This window comes from Corapipo altera, unplaced genomic scaffold, assembly GCF_003945725.1.
Source record: "Corapipo altera isolate COAL_440 unplaced genomic scaffold, ASM394572v1 60, whole genome shotgun sequence".
Lineage (NCBI taxonomy): Eukaryota > Metazoa > Chordata > Aves > Passeriformes > Pipridae > Corapipo > Corapipo altera.
In genome coordinates this window covers 1,569,886-1,583,856 of record NW_020884912.1, presented here as the reverse complement: position 1 = coordinate 1,583,856, position 13,971 = coordinate 1,569,886, and the positions used below count along the sequence as shown (strand labels likewise).

General features: G+C 37.9%; 1 protein-coding gene across 6 annotated transcripts in view; it reads left to right on the top strand.

Annotated features, from left to right (window-relative positions):
- OFCC1 (orofacial cleft 1 candidate 1) overlaps positions 1-13,971 on the top strand; it is a 190,313-nt gene that overhangs the window by 163,921 nt on the left and 12,421 nt on the right. For 5 of the 6 annotated variants that reach the window (XR_003529499.1, XM_027654185.1, XM_027654186.1 and 2 more), the window contains one exon: positions 4,389-4,598. The exons of the other annotated variant lie outside the window; for it this stretch is intronic. Coding sequence is in view for 4 of the 5 variants with exons in the window: in XM_027654185.1 (XP_027509986.1) it covers positions 4,389-4,598 (210 nt within the window). In the remaining variant the exon portion in view is untranslated. The remainder of the gene's footprint in view (positions 1-4,388; positions 4,599-13,971) is intronic. 6 annotated transcript variants of the gene reach the window in all.

The window sequence follows — 13,971 nt, the reverse complement described above, 5'->3', positions numbered from 1 at the left end:
CACATGACATTGCTAACAATAATGCTGCAAGCAATAAAGAATCGGTACTAATCATAATCAAGTGTTTGGACAGACATGTATATTTCTCAACTTTTAAAAAAGAACTTTTTTATGTTGATGCCTCTTTATAAGACACTAAAAGTCAGACTTTTTATTCCCACTCTAGCTCAGAAAAATCTGAGGAAATATCTTTTCCTTTCTTCTTGCACAAAAACTGTCAAACAATAGAAAACGTCATAGTATATTTTATGCACTAGCATGGCATTTTCTGTAAACTGATGTTGGAAATATTAATATTAAATGGCTGTGCCTCAAGTGTGTAATGTATTTATAAATATGCATTTATTAATATATTTGGGGTTAAAATGCTATCATGTTCTACTTCAATACCATATTTTTATACACTTGGTATGGCATGATATAGTTATACAACAAAATACATTTGTATTTTTACTTGCATCTGTATTTTTGTCTTTTGTTCTAGGTTATGTACTGTAATTTTCAAAGGGTTGACATAATTTACCTTCTTTGTATGAGAAGCGTGTTCCATTCTTTTAAAAACCTGTGTATTTTTACATCACAGTATACGTTAAAGGAGCAGTGATTGAAATAATTGTTGTCAAGGAAGAATGTATTAAAATTATTAATAAGACTTAAAACCACATGAGACTTACTGAATCATCTGATCTGACCTAAATTTATGACCCTTCCTTGCAGTTCTTCCCTTCACGTACTTGCACAAAGATAGGACGATCAAAAGGAGAAAAAAGGCAACATAATAAAGGCCGGTGAAAACTGGACATTTGCATTAGGTCAATGTAACATTTTGTGATTATAGTAATATAAACAAATAAACTATAAGGGCATTCACATTAGACCTCATTTCAAGCTGAACTATTATAAAGTGATTAACAGCCTCACACTCCCGCTTTAATTAAGTTATGTTGTGAAATATTCAGCATTTGAACCTGTTCTGGCCTGCCTCTTTTATCATTGAATTACCATCCTTAATGTGTTTTTCTGCTGAAAGATGAATTTCGTTTAAGGATTACTGTACACTGCTGTGGCATTTTGTGGTTTCTTGTCAGCCCTTGTGAATCTAGATCATTCCTAACTTCAGTTTCTCTGACATGTCCTATATGCACAGTCTCTTGACTAGCCTGTCTCTGTGGATTTATTAACTCATATTGTATTCCTGTAGAAATGAATGGACATTTTTGATTAACTTAATGATAGAAATTTCAGATGACAGTAGAGTTTACTTCTAGAGCTTACTTCAGGTTATGTAGGCCACAGCAGCTCTCTAGTGACCTATCACTTCGCAGAAATTTGTTTTGAAAGTTTCAAGGCAGCGGACATCTGTCTGCCAAATACTTTCAGATGGTTTTAGCAAGGAGGGAATTGAAGGGTCCTTCTGAGCTGGGGTCTCTAAATCCACAGCCACACCCAGCGCTGCTTTTTCCTTTCCTGAGGTTGGTTTTCAACTGTTATATCCAACCACATATTTCAGAGGCTGCCTTCAGGCAAACTCACACTACTAGGTGATTTTGAAGAAGGGTCAATGGGTGATGTTCCAGCTAAGCATCCTGTTTCCTTCCTTTCTAGTTGTGCCTACCCTGGACCAAAGCTACTCAACTCAGCACCATATGATCAGTTTTGGTGGTGTTTTTTCCCTCTCAGTTGTCTGATGATCAGTCTGTGCTTTTGAGGAGGAGAGGACATGCTGAACAATATCATCATGTTCTCTTGGTTTGTCACATAAAAGTCCTCAGAGGGAGTTCACCAGATCTTGAAAAGTGACAACAGATCAGGGGGGTCTGTGTACTCCCACTACCCTGCAGAATTGTCTGCTCTCGGGGAGGTAGCAAGGCAGAGACTTCTCATGCCATACCTGGTCCCATATGGATATAGTGCCCCAGGGATTGCACCTGGAGCCAGGAACTTCCAAAGGAGGTCTTTGCCCTGGCAAGGTGAAGGTTTGCTCAAGCACAAAGATTTGAGAGACATGGCTTTGGCTCCCTGCACAGTAATTTTATGCCGTAAATTACACTCAACTCTGACACTGATTGAAAATATAGGTAGTAATTTATTTGTGGGAAGGTGGTCTAAGGTCCATGCTCTCCTCTGTGTTGGACAAACATAGCATGCATATCTTTGCCCCCAGAGCTCACAGCTCAAATGGGCAAAAAGATGCTAAGATGCAGTGTTCACAGGGAAGGATCCACAACTTGCAAAAAACATGGTAAAAAAGCCCCTTACTGGTTGGTAGGGACAAACACAAGAGAAGATCAAGCAGATTCAATGAAAGTGGGATAAGATAAAGGTCAGAGAAGAAGCAGGGGAAGGTGTGGAACAGAAGGTAAGAAAACACTTTGCAGAAAGGAAGCTAGCAGTACAGGTGAAAATGCACCTGGCATAAAAGGAGGATCACAACAGAGATCATTGTGTTTGCTGAAGACAGTTTCTGAGCTGAGTCTCCCAGCCACTTCTCCTTCCTGAAGTCATAGATCAGGGAAGAGACACAAGGCTTGGTGGTCTTGACTTGGACAGTTCAGAGCTCCTGGTTGTGAGACATGGGGATGAGAAGGGGGTAACCATGGCGGGGTCTTTGTTCTCATTTCACAAGCTCTGGTGTGATAGTTCCTGCAGCTGCTTGTCCATGCTGTAGCCAATACTGTCCCAACGGAAGCTACTTTCCTACTTTCATGAGAGCACTGGCCACCTTAGTGCTTATGGAGCGCTGAGTATGTGAAACATGCTTATCTGCTAGACAGAAGAAAATGCAAGGCTTGTCCTGTCCATACAGTTGTTGTGTGTTCCTAATGAGTTGTCCCGAATGGAAGCCTTTTATCCTCAGAGATATTGGTGTGGGAAATTCAGACTGTGCTTATTTTACCTTAAATTTCAGATGGCTTTTCCTCGTTTTAAAACCTAAAAATTTGATTAGGACTGGTGCAAATGGAAGCTGGTGCTAAAATGAAGTATCCTATTGTTCTGTCATTCCTGGAAAAGAATTGGAGATAATTTCCTGTACGTGATCTTGGTTTCTTAATTCACCTAAAACAAATCCTCTCCTAAGGCAGTTGCTCAGAATAGCAGCATGCACGTCAGGATTGTGGCATTGACACACTGTGCTAGTTACAGGATTCCTCGTAATGCGTAAGAACAGCTAAGGAAACATGAACTGGAACACAAGCAAACTGAGCTAAATCTAACTTTTCCCAAGTGAGGGGAAAAATTTGTGTCCGGTGATTTTTGAGATCCCTTAAAAGAATCTGAGCTCTTAATTTCAGCCAAAAGTAAAAGTAAAACTATGCAAAAGAAGGTTTTGATATACCTACCTTAAATTAGAGCTTTTCTTTAGCCAACTTCAGAGTGGAATTCCAATGATTTCAGGCAGTGTAATACATTTTCTTGAAAGAAAAGGCATATGCTAAACCAGCAAAAGAGGTATTTCCTCTACATTAACTAGTGCTTGGGAAGAGCATGCCAGTGGATTGTAAGCAAGTAGCAATATCACCAGTCCCTTCCATTAACAGGATCAGTATCTCATGGGAGAAAGTGAGTGACAAAAAAGGTCTTGCAAAAGTGGAAGGTTAAAAAGCTTGCACTTCAGGGGGAATATAAAAATAATGCTTCTCATCCTCAGTTTCATTTAAGTATAAAGGGTGCTTAAGCTGTGTACTGTGTTCCGTCTGTAGTATTGAATTCTGTTTAGCTTGTGTAAAGAATTAACACAAAAAAGGCTAAATGGAAATTCTGACTGATGCAGGGAGGTACAAAAACCTACCAAAGCAAATTTGTTTAGAGCAAACTAGGAAACTAGGTAACTGTGTCAATAAACTAGCTTTACACAACGCATTAAAATACACCTTATTTACTCTGCCTCATCTACAATTCTGTTAGCAGCACAAGGTTATTTTAATACTATACAGAGATCAGAGACTAAAAACTGCTTGTGGGTACAGGCACAAAGGCTTCTCAAAGAGAGAGAAATACAAATACTCGTTCATGAAATTCTTGGGAAGCTTTCTTTTTTTTAATCAGCATTGCCATTTTATTGTTTAACCTACCCTGCTTGATCTCCCTACTTTTGGTTAATACGGGAGTCAATTACAGCTTCATCTGTGCAGAATTAACTTTATAGAATATACACTAGGGATTTGTCTATCTCCTCTATTTAGATCTATGTCATAAAAAAATATGTAGTAGAGAACTGTGTGCAAGCACTGCATATGGTACAGGCTTTGCAGATTTATTGTAAAATCATTTTAAATCGGTTAAGCTCTTGCCAGAAGTTAATTAAATATGTTCCTTTGGTGGGGGGTGGGGGACTGTGTGCGTGTGTGTGTGTGTCTGGGGGCGGGGGGGACCCTCTGTCTCACTAGGTGGCAGTGTCTGATTACATCTGGAAGGACCACGCCAGCCAGCCTGATGTCTCCAGCTGTGACCTCCAGCACCAGGATGAAATCCCTGACTCTGCAGCCAGCTTGAAAGGTAGCACCACTGTTCACGTCTCTGTGTATACCGTTCACCTCAGCGGCCTCCGGGAGCTCTACAGGCACTTCCTCCGGCTGCCTGATGGGGCTATCATTGAGGTAGGTCCAAGCAGGCTCCTCACTGAGATTTTGAAGGCAAAGAGGAGCACTTCAGAATTAGGTCAGCATCAAAACAGGAAAACAGGCCTGCCTGACCCTGCCCAAAATACACACTGAAATCTTCCATAGGAAGACCTTGCTCTGAAACAGTAGAGTCAATGAGTTAATGCTTTTGCGGTGCAGAGTAGCAATTTAGGATTGTTTATAGAGCCATTTAAAGGTAATTATGTAAGATATACATTGAAACTACACACATAGAGATTATTTATAAATATGTTTCACTTAGAACCACATAAAGTCATTCTGTACAGGAATTATTATATATATAAATATACAAAGTAAGTATTGTGCACATTTATTATACAGCTAGTATGGTCATTCACTTAGTTTGTCCTCAGATACACAGAGCTAAGGCACAGATAGATTACTTACTGGCATCTTGCATGTTTTAGATTCAATCCTGGATGTTGTCAGATTTTTAGCAGCTTGTGCACTAAAAGACAATATAGGATGGTACTAAAGAGAAGTATCACCCATTACTTGTTTCATAGGCTGCATTTTGTTCCTTGTTTTTTCATTTTTATTCTAAGTGCTTCGAAGATTTGCATTTCCTTTTTGCCTTTGGTCTTCTGTTGAGAGACTATTAAAAAAAGATTGACATTTAAGAGAAAGTAGAGTCAAAGAATATCACTTTACCTACCCAGATAAGAACTGGGAGCATCACAATGGAGATCTCTTTACCAACACTGGCAGAAATTATAAAGTACAATGTTTTCAACTGCTCACTTCTAAGGTCGGGGTTCAAGTACCTTTTTCCAGCATAAGACAAACATTGCTTCTGCTCCTTTGTTTCAATTTTTCAAGGCTCTTTTCTTTATTAAAGATTTTATTCTTAATGTCTTTGCCCTACTTGGCTTTTTAAAGTAAATTTAATTTAAAGGAAACTGTCCTCAAGGAATCCAAACACAATTTTCTGCCCAGGAAACTTGTGATTCACCAGAGTGAAGACACCAGAGTCTTCGAGCTGGCCAAAGAAAACAAGAGAAGGCACGTGACCTACCTGAAGTAGAACTTAATTACTGGAACAAAGAAACCAGCAAATCCAAGTCCATGCCTAAGTCTGTTGAAGAAGCTCTGCACATAAATAATTGCCTAGACTTTTGCTTAAACACCTTTTCCCTGGTTGAAGTCAACAATGTAGCCCAATTCCTACTTTGTGCCTGTTACAAATGTAGCTCTTTGTGGAATGTTTTTTCCCAATTAAGTTCTTCTCAGCTTTTTAGCTGAGAGGTTTCGTTCAACTTCCACAAGGCTGTGGAAGGAGGCTCTTTGAACACCCAAGGCAATCTTATCCCAGTGCACTGGTTCAGTTCATTAATCCCTTCTGTATTTCTGAGAGAGGAGAAATGCATTCCCACAAAATGCAGTTTTGTTTTCCCAGGTGAGTTTTTGACAAGCTTCCAGCATCGACAAAGTGAGCACTGCACAATAAGGATGCTCAACCCACTTCTTTACAGTTTCCCACATCAGATCACAACATAATCTATCCCTAAAATCCACATGACTGAGTCTTATACCATCGTCTTGAAAGCTGCATGTCTAATTTAGAGGATCAATGCATGCTTTACAGCATTTTTACTTGTAGAACTAAATACAATTACATGTAAGAAATGTGCTTAACTAATAATTGCGGTAAAACCTACATACAGATCTTAGATTTAGCTAATAACAGATGTTATTATACATTTGTGTATTTTATGGGTCAGAGCTTTCTCCTTCAGTTCCAAATTAAGACTACTTAACGAACTTTAACACTATCCACTGACTAGTGAGAAGTTTGCTGCCATGGGGTAAAATATACCTGAGCTTTACCACTTGCTGCTGTTGTCACCCATCAGGAACAAGTTTTTTTGCCTCTACTGAAGCCAGACAAGCAGTGGTATTTGAGTGGTGTTAGAAAATTTTTAGAGCTGAAGGGTTGTATTGCAACCTTATGTATAGCTTTTAAGGTGTAGGAGATAAAAGGCTACCTGGGCTTCTTGGGATAATCTTTTCAGTCTGCTGCCTCTGTTCATAACTTGTGTATAAATATTGAGTTTGAATATTTAGAGCTAGTTCTAAAGACTCAAGTAGTTTAGTTTACCTAACTCTAGTCTAGTTTAGGTATTTTGTTCCCAGTGATTCAATGGAAAGATTTTTCTGGATACTTACAGTCTATTTGGTCAGAACTTTCCTCTTATTCTAAATTTAATCATTGTCAGCTTCCATGTAATTAGCTGGATCACTCTTTAGTGTAAATAAGACTTCTTTTTTCCAGAAATTTGCCTACATAATATAATTTCATAATCTTGTCTGTTTTCTGACAGAATAATTACAACACTACACCAGAAGAAACAAGAGGGTTTTCTTGTTCCTCTCCTCACCATTCCAGAAGTGGGGAAGGAGGAAGGGCTCTTCTTCGACATTTGTGAGGGCAGAGATTGTCACTGATTCTCTATCTCTGTCATAGACAGCTGCCTTTCCTCTTTCTGCAAGATCAGCAAGCCTCTTTCTCCTCACCAGAGACAAGATATTTGTACAAAGTGCTACCTTGGGACCATAGGAACATGGTCTGTAAGAACGGGAGAGGTCTACAGCAATAGTTACATGTCCTACCATTGTATATACATCTACCTTGTCTGCAGAGTCCACAGAGCAAGAAAACAACCGACTTTCCCTTATTCTTCCTCTCTTCTAGGTGGACTAGTGCCTGTAGAACACAAGGAGTAATTCAACAGCATCTAGGAACTGGGGGTTACGTGCACCTTCTTCCTGCAAAACAATCATGCTTTTTGTTGCAGTAACATACCAAGGGTGAAAATTTAATTATTTCAGTGTAACCTTTTATTTGTTTGTTCACTTTTATTAAGAAACTCTGAAGGCAAACTCTGAGGATAACAAAATGAAAAGACTGACTTTTAGTTTATGTGACTTTCTGGAATCATACCTGAAAGAGCCATAACACTTATTCCTAATTATTGCAGTGGAACCTCATAATTCAAGCATCTGGGGACTAAGATCTCCCCATCAGGTGTGTTATGCCTTGTGTCATTACAGTATGACCGTTGCTGATGTTGGTAGGTGCTCTTCAGAAATATGTATAATAGGAAGACATGAGCAATTGGGTGGAAAACAGCACAGATATTATAATAATTTTGAAAAAGCCTCTGCAAATGTAGACATTGTTCAGAGGGCACCACCAGCATAAGCAGTAGATTCTTAGCATTCAGCTGACTGAGGTGCGCGTGTAGGCTCGCGAGATCTGAGGCAGTGTATTGCTTGCCAAACTCACTAGCATGAGAACAGTATTGAAATCACCAGGCCAAATTCTTTCTCAAATTTGTGTGTTCAGCTCTTGGTGACTTCAACCTCGAATACGTTTCTGTATCTTCAATGTTGTTTGGCAGGCATAGGAGAAATTTTGCATAATCTTGCTGTAAAGTCCTTGGATGCTCATAAGGAATTCACTGTATATTTACGACCTCATCCTACTATTCTATATTTCAGTCAAAGCAAGATTTTCTTATAGCCCTAATTCAGCAAAGCAATTCAATGTGAACTTAATTTTATCCAAGGAGCCAAACCACTAAATTTACTAATAATTTCCTTTTTTTTTTTTTTTTCCAAATAATTAAGGCCAAGTTTTTAGTGCTGTATGTAGAAGTACTAGCTGGAAAAAATGTCTCTATATGCAATAACCTCTTTAAAATGTTTAAAACTTTAAGTGTGATATAGCCATTAGAGCTCCAGCTTTCCTGGTATAACTAGAAATTTCATGCTTGGTATGAAAAGTAGTTTTATAGGTTTCATAAATATGAGGCAAAACTAACTGTTTTAAAAGGAGCATTAAGTACCAGGTGGCATGTATAAATTGCCCTAAAAATGTTAAATAAAAAGATTTTTTTTTTAAATGTGCAGCATAAAAATTATGGAGGTTAAACTTGTAGGTGCAGTCCTTTTATCATAAGCATTGTAAAACTTAAAGAATTCACATGCAGTAAAAATCATTTTCCTTCTTACCTATGATATATTTCTCCTTTATAGTAATTTGATTTAAGTCTTGGCTAACCAAGGAATGACCTTCTCAAAATAAATCATTTTTTCATGCTTTTCTATATTCATTAATCTGATGTTATTTTAATATACAGGAAATTATTGAATTTTAGTATTTTAAATGTATTTTAAATCCATGCACAGAAAAGTTAATGATAGTGGTATGTATTTGCTGTCCACATGGTGATAACACCAACTTGGTGATTTTTATCTCAACTTTTGCTGACTGGAGTTGATTTCTTATTAAAAGGACAAAGATAAGTCTCTTTAACTCAATAAAAAATCAGTTTCTTATTATAGGCCTAGTAAACCTCAGCATTGTAGAGAAAGTTTTTGTATAGTATGATTTTATCTATCAAATAAACCTTCACAAATGTCAAGGATTCATCCAATTTAAACTTACTGCATAAAAAAGATCTGTTTTCCCTAATTACTTGAAAAGCACCTGGTAGTAATAGGATAAGACAGCGTAGGTGACTAGCCAATTACTTAGTTTAAGCTATTTACATCAATCCATATGCTATAAATTATGTCTAAACCCTCTTGCACTTCTGGAAAAGTGAATAAAATCATATAAGTTTATTTTGAATACAAGATCAGATATGATATGCTGAGTGACACTTAAAAAGAATGAAACAGTAACCGTAGCTTATTTTCAGAAGCAATCTTGACACTAATGCTAAATTACAGCTTGGAAACATCTAGCATTTTTACCTTTATGAGAAAAGGCTTTTTACATATTTAACATAATTCTAGGGAAAATATACTGGAATTATGTATAAAGATATGTACACTGTAACCAAAGGGCATTTATATTCCCCAGTAGAATACTTACAACAATTTTATTGCCATTTGGTGTCATTTTCTAACAGATATAAAATACAGCCAGTAAACAAACTAGACTTTAGATTTAAGCTGACAGCTGTTCCTTCAGAAGCAATATTCAGATATTTAATCTTAAGAATACTGAATATTTTAGAATTGTTTGAGCAAACTATACTTTTAGCATGTGAAGAACTGCATGCTTTTATATGCAGTTCTTGGATCTGATAATGACAGTTAAAAACAACCTTAGAATAATCTACACATTTGTCACTCCCATATATTCCCTGGGCAAGTCAACAAATTGCCTCATGTTTTATTCTTAATTCCACAAATTCTTTTTTTTTGTACACAGTGTTGATATGAATATTGGTCCCTATTTTTTTCCCATATGTGCCTAAGCCATGAAGTTGACTTCAATGCAGTTTATGCATGTGAATGCAGCTTTTTCTGGCTCTAATTTCATTAAGGGAATAAATTGGCCAAGTTTACTGCAAAGCCCCACATGCTGTTTTCATAAAGAGTCTCACTCTTTATAACTCTTCATGACTTAGTAGTCGCTAAAGGTTTATGGAGAAGAGAAAGAGGGAGGATCACTTCAGCCCAGTAACTGAGGTTGGTACATTACCTAATGAGTTCACCATCACACAGCTTCATCATCTCACCAGACACCACAGAGGGAACAGCACAGGTCTGGCCTTTCCATAAGCTGGGTCAACCGTGGTGAGTGGGTGAGGACTCGGCTGAGGAGAGGCTGGGCAAAGGCAATTATTTGGTGTAAACTGACCCACTTTAGCTGGCTTCAGCAGCGTCACGTCAGGCTATCCACAAACATAGCCAGTTTATGAGTTTGTTTCCTGGAGATCCCTGTAAAAGCAGGGATTAACAGCAAATGATTTATCCCTCACAAAAGTGATTCCACCCACATTAACGCATGCAGGTGTGTACATACTCCTGGGCTGAGTAGGCTTCACCACATGCTGTCTGCCTAATTCTGAGATTTAATCTTGTCCCATAGAAAATGAATAATACTTTGCAACTTCATTCAGTGGGAGAATGATCCCTCTCGACATGCACTGAGGTTCAGTTGGGAATTATACATGGTAAAAGTCAGCTGAGAGATACTCCCATGGACCTAGGCATTTGAAGAAGTACAGGCTGAAAACTTACAGCCCTTTTGCTGAGGATCATGGTAGTATAGCTAGTTCCACTGCAAATAAGAAGTAAATCAGACTGTTTTAAGACATTTTTACCAGTATATATTTCACCTTTAATGCTATAATTCAATTAAAGATAATCAGTTTAAGAAAGAAATGAGTTGTCCAGGCAGTGCTTTACATCCTGCTGAAAAGATGAGAACAGAAAAACAGTTTTCATGGAGAAATCTTGTGCTTGTATGATTTTTTCTTAAATTGATTCAGCTCATCTCACACGTGACATGTGAACCCTGTCCTGAAATGGACCCAGTCCATTGTTCTGTGCACTTGTAGGGGCTAAGCCAATCCATCTGCTTCAGATGAAGTGGATGTGCACAGTGTGTCTCAGCCAGGAAGTAGTTATGTTTTCATACCTTCTGTTTCAGGTTGTTTTCCCTGTCAAGTATAAGATTAGGTCCTTACTTTTTTCCCAGTAAACAGTGGTATAGTTTTAAATGAGAACAGTGTCTATGAATCTATTAAGATTATCAACTGCAGTCAAGACTAGGTTACTGAATGCAACAGGGTGGAAATGTAGGAGGCAGCCTTGCAGCATGTGGTCATTTCTCCTCTGCCTCGTTTTCTACAAATCCCAGGTTCTATATATTTTACACCCTGGAAAGTCACAGGGTCATGTGCAAAAAGATTTATTTCCTTCAAGTTGCCATGTCCCACTTATCTGCTGTGGGGACTGTGCTGTGATAGAAGGAATATAAAAGGGATGAGACAGGTCCACCACTAGCTTTTGGCTGCATTCACAAACTTTCAGGTAGCCAAAAAATTACTGAAATAGCAGAACTACAGCCTTATAGCCTTGTTCTGTATATGAATACACAATTTTAAATCATGCTGATTCTTTATTACTGGCAGAGAACATGGGATAAGGAGCAAAGATGACACACCTAACCAACAAATATATTATCTTCATGGATATTTTAATTTCTTTTTCCATGGGGGCTGAAGAGTTAGAGCTGTCTCCTTCAGTTGTTCACAGATGGGATGGAAGCAAGTTCAAGCTCATCCACTGTCTGAGCCAATGCTCACAGGAAAAATCCTGTCATAGCACTGTAGTTGTGCTGTATAACAAACAACAGTGCTAGTAATTAAGAGGCACTTTAAAAGTGCTATTTTGTATTAAAAAAAATCCCTTTCAGTTTCAAACTACTTTAAACACTGAGATTTGCTGTATTTTCAGTGATTTTCAGAATGATTTTATGCTGCAAGGGCAGAGCCACTGATTGTTGTGGAAGGTTTTTTGTAGTTTTAAATTCTTATAATCTTTATTCATCTATCACATAGTTTTACCTGAATCAGCAGTAAAATCTCTGAAGTCAAAGGATAATTGCCAAAACAGCATTAATTTATTTTATCCAAATAAAAAAATAACCTTTGAAAAAGTACCTTGCAGCTATACAGATTGACAAAATGCATCAATTATATTTTTGCTCACTTTATAATTACACTGCAGTAAGTGCACAGTGAACTTTACTACATGGTTGATTAACCATAAGGTTACTGCTATTAAGTCACTCTCAGAAACAACAACTTGGACTTTAATTTAAGAACATAGCTCTGTACAACTTCTGATCAAGTCTAAAAATCTGACATATCTATACAAGCTTCAATTTAAAGTACACAAGAAAATGATAGCACCTTAATTGTAGCAAAGGGTTCCTATTGCTTTGGTCAGGCATGCTGGTTATGTGAATGATCAGATTTTAAAGAGCTCTTGGTATATCTTAACCAACACCAAAGGAAAAGCTTTTCCAGAGAACTCTAAATATCCCAGTCCTCTTTTTTGCATAGAAACAAGTCTTGTGAGGCGCAGCTGAGGGAGCTGGGATTGTTTAGCCTGGAGAAAAGGACACTCAGGGGAGACCTTATCACTCTCTACAGCTACCTGAAAGGGGATTGTAGATGGATGAGGGTCAGTCTCTTCTCCCAGGCAACAAGTGACAGGATGAGGAAATGGCCTCAAGTTGCACCAAGGGTGGTTTAGTTTAGATATTAGGACAAATTTCTTGACAACCTGAAAGGGTTATCAGGCACTGGAACAGGCTGCCCAGGGAAGTGGTTGAGTCACCATTCCTGGAGGCATTTAAAAGACATGTAGATGTGGCATTCAGGGACATGGTTTAGTAGTGGACTTGGTGGAGTTAGGTTTACGGCTGTACTCAATGATCTTAAACATCTTTTCCAAGCTAAACAATTCTATGAAATTAAATGAATTTAGTGTCCCAACTTCTGGGGAATTAGGATTAGATCTCCTAATTAAGTATACCCTGATGATATTTCCACATTTTTCTTCTCAGATTATTGCAACTGGAAAAATGTTTCTCTTTCTGTTAGCTCATTGATGCCACAGGCCTCCTTTTTGTCTTCTATCTTCTTGAACTTCATGTAATACAAAAGCATTGCTTTGAAGCTCTACCATGACTCTGTTGTATATTTATGCCATGAGAGAAACAACTTTGGACAACCTAAAACTGGACTATCTCTTAGTTTGAAAGACTAAAACAAAAAATAAAGTAGTAGCTGTTCTGTGTAAGTGGTATCTAGCTGAGAAGAAAGAATAGCATGGTACAAAGAAACTTGCCTCGGACGTAGGATGCGCAAGACCACTCCAGCATTTAGTCACATTTTCATGTGAGGTGGGCAATATCCCCTGCATTGTCTGTATTCCTCTATTCCAGAGGTAACACCACTTCCTTGTTTCACAGTGTATCAAACCCAGAAGTACAACAATGATTGTAAGCTATGTCAACAGATAGATTTTAGGAATACGCAAAAAAATACAATAGAAATTAGAAGTTATTCTGGTACATATACCTGTGTTTGTTTAATTTATTACAGCTGTGCTAAACCAGTTTGAGAATAGCAAAATTCTTTAAAACATTATTGGAGTAACCTGCTTTTTTGTGCTAATATTTGAGTAACGGCAGCTAGAGAGCTGAGGCTCAGTTACTTTTCAGTATCTGAAATTTGATTTCTCCTCACATTCGTCTGAGCAAAATTTTTCTTATATGGGCATTCTAAAACAGGAAAACAATCAGAGCCAGGGGACTCTTGTGCAAAATGCCACCCACATTACACAAGCTGAGGATCTGACGTGATGAGGTAACTACTAATGAACTGAGCTGAATCTGAAGCGGAGTCATGGCTTTATAACCAGTTTCCAGTCCTATAACATCATGTCCTCATGGCCATGATTTTCTTCTTTGAGGGCCTATTCTTTATTCACTCAAATCTTCTCCATGTGTCAA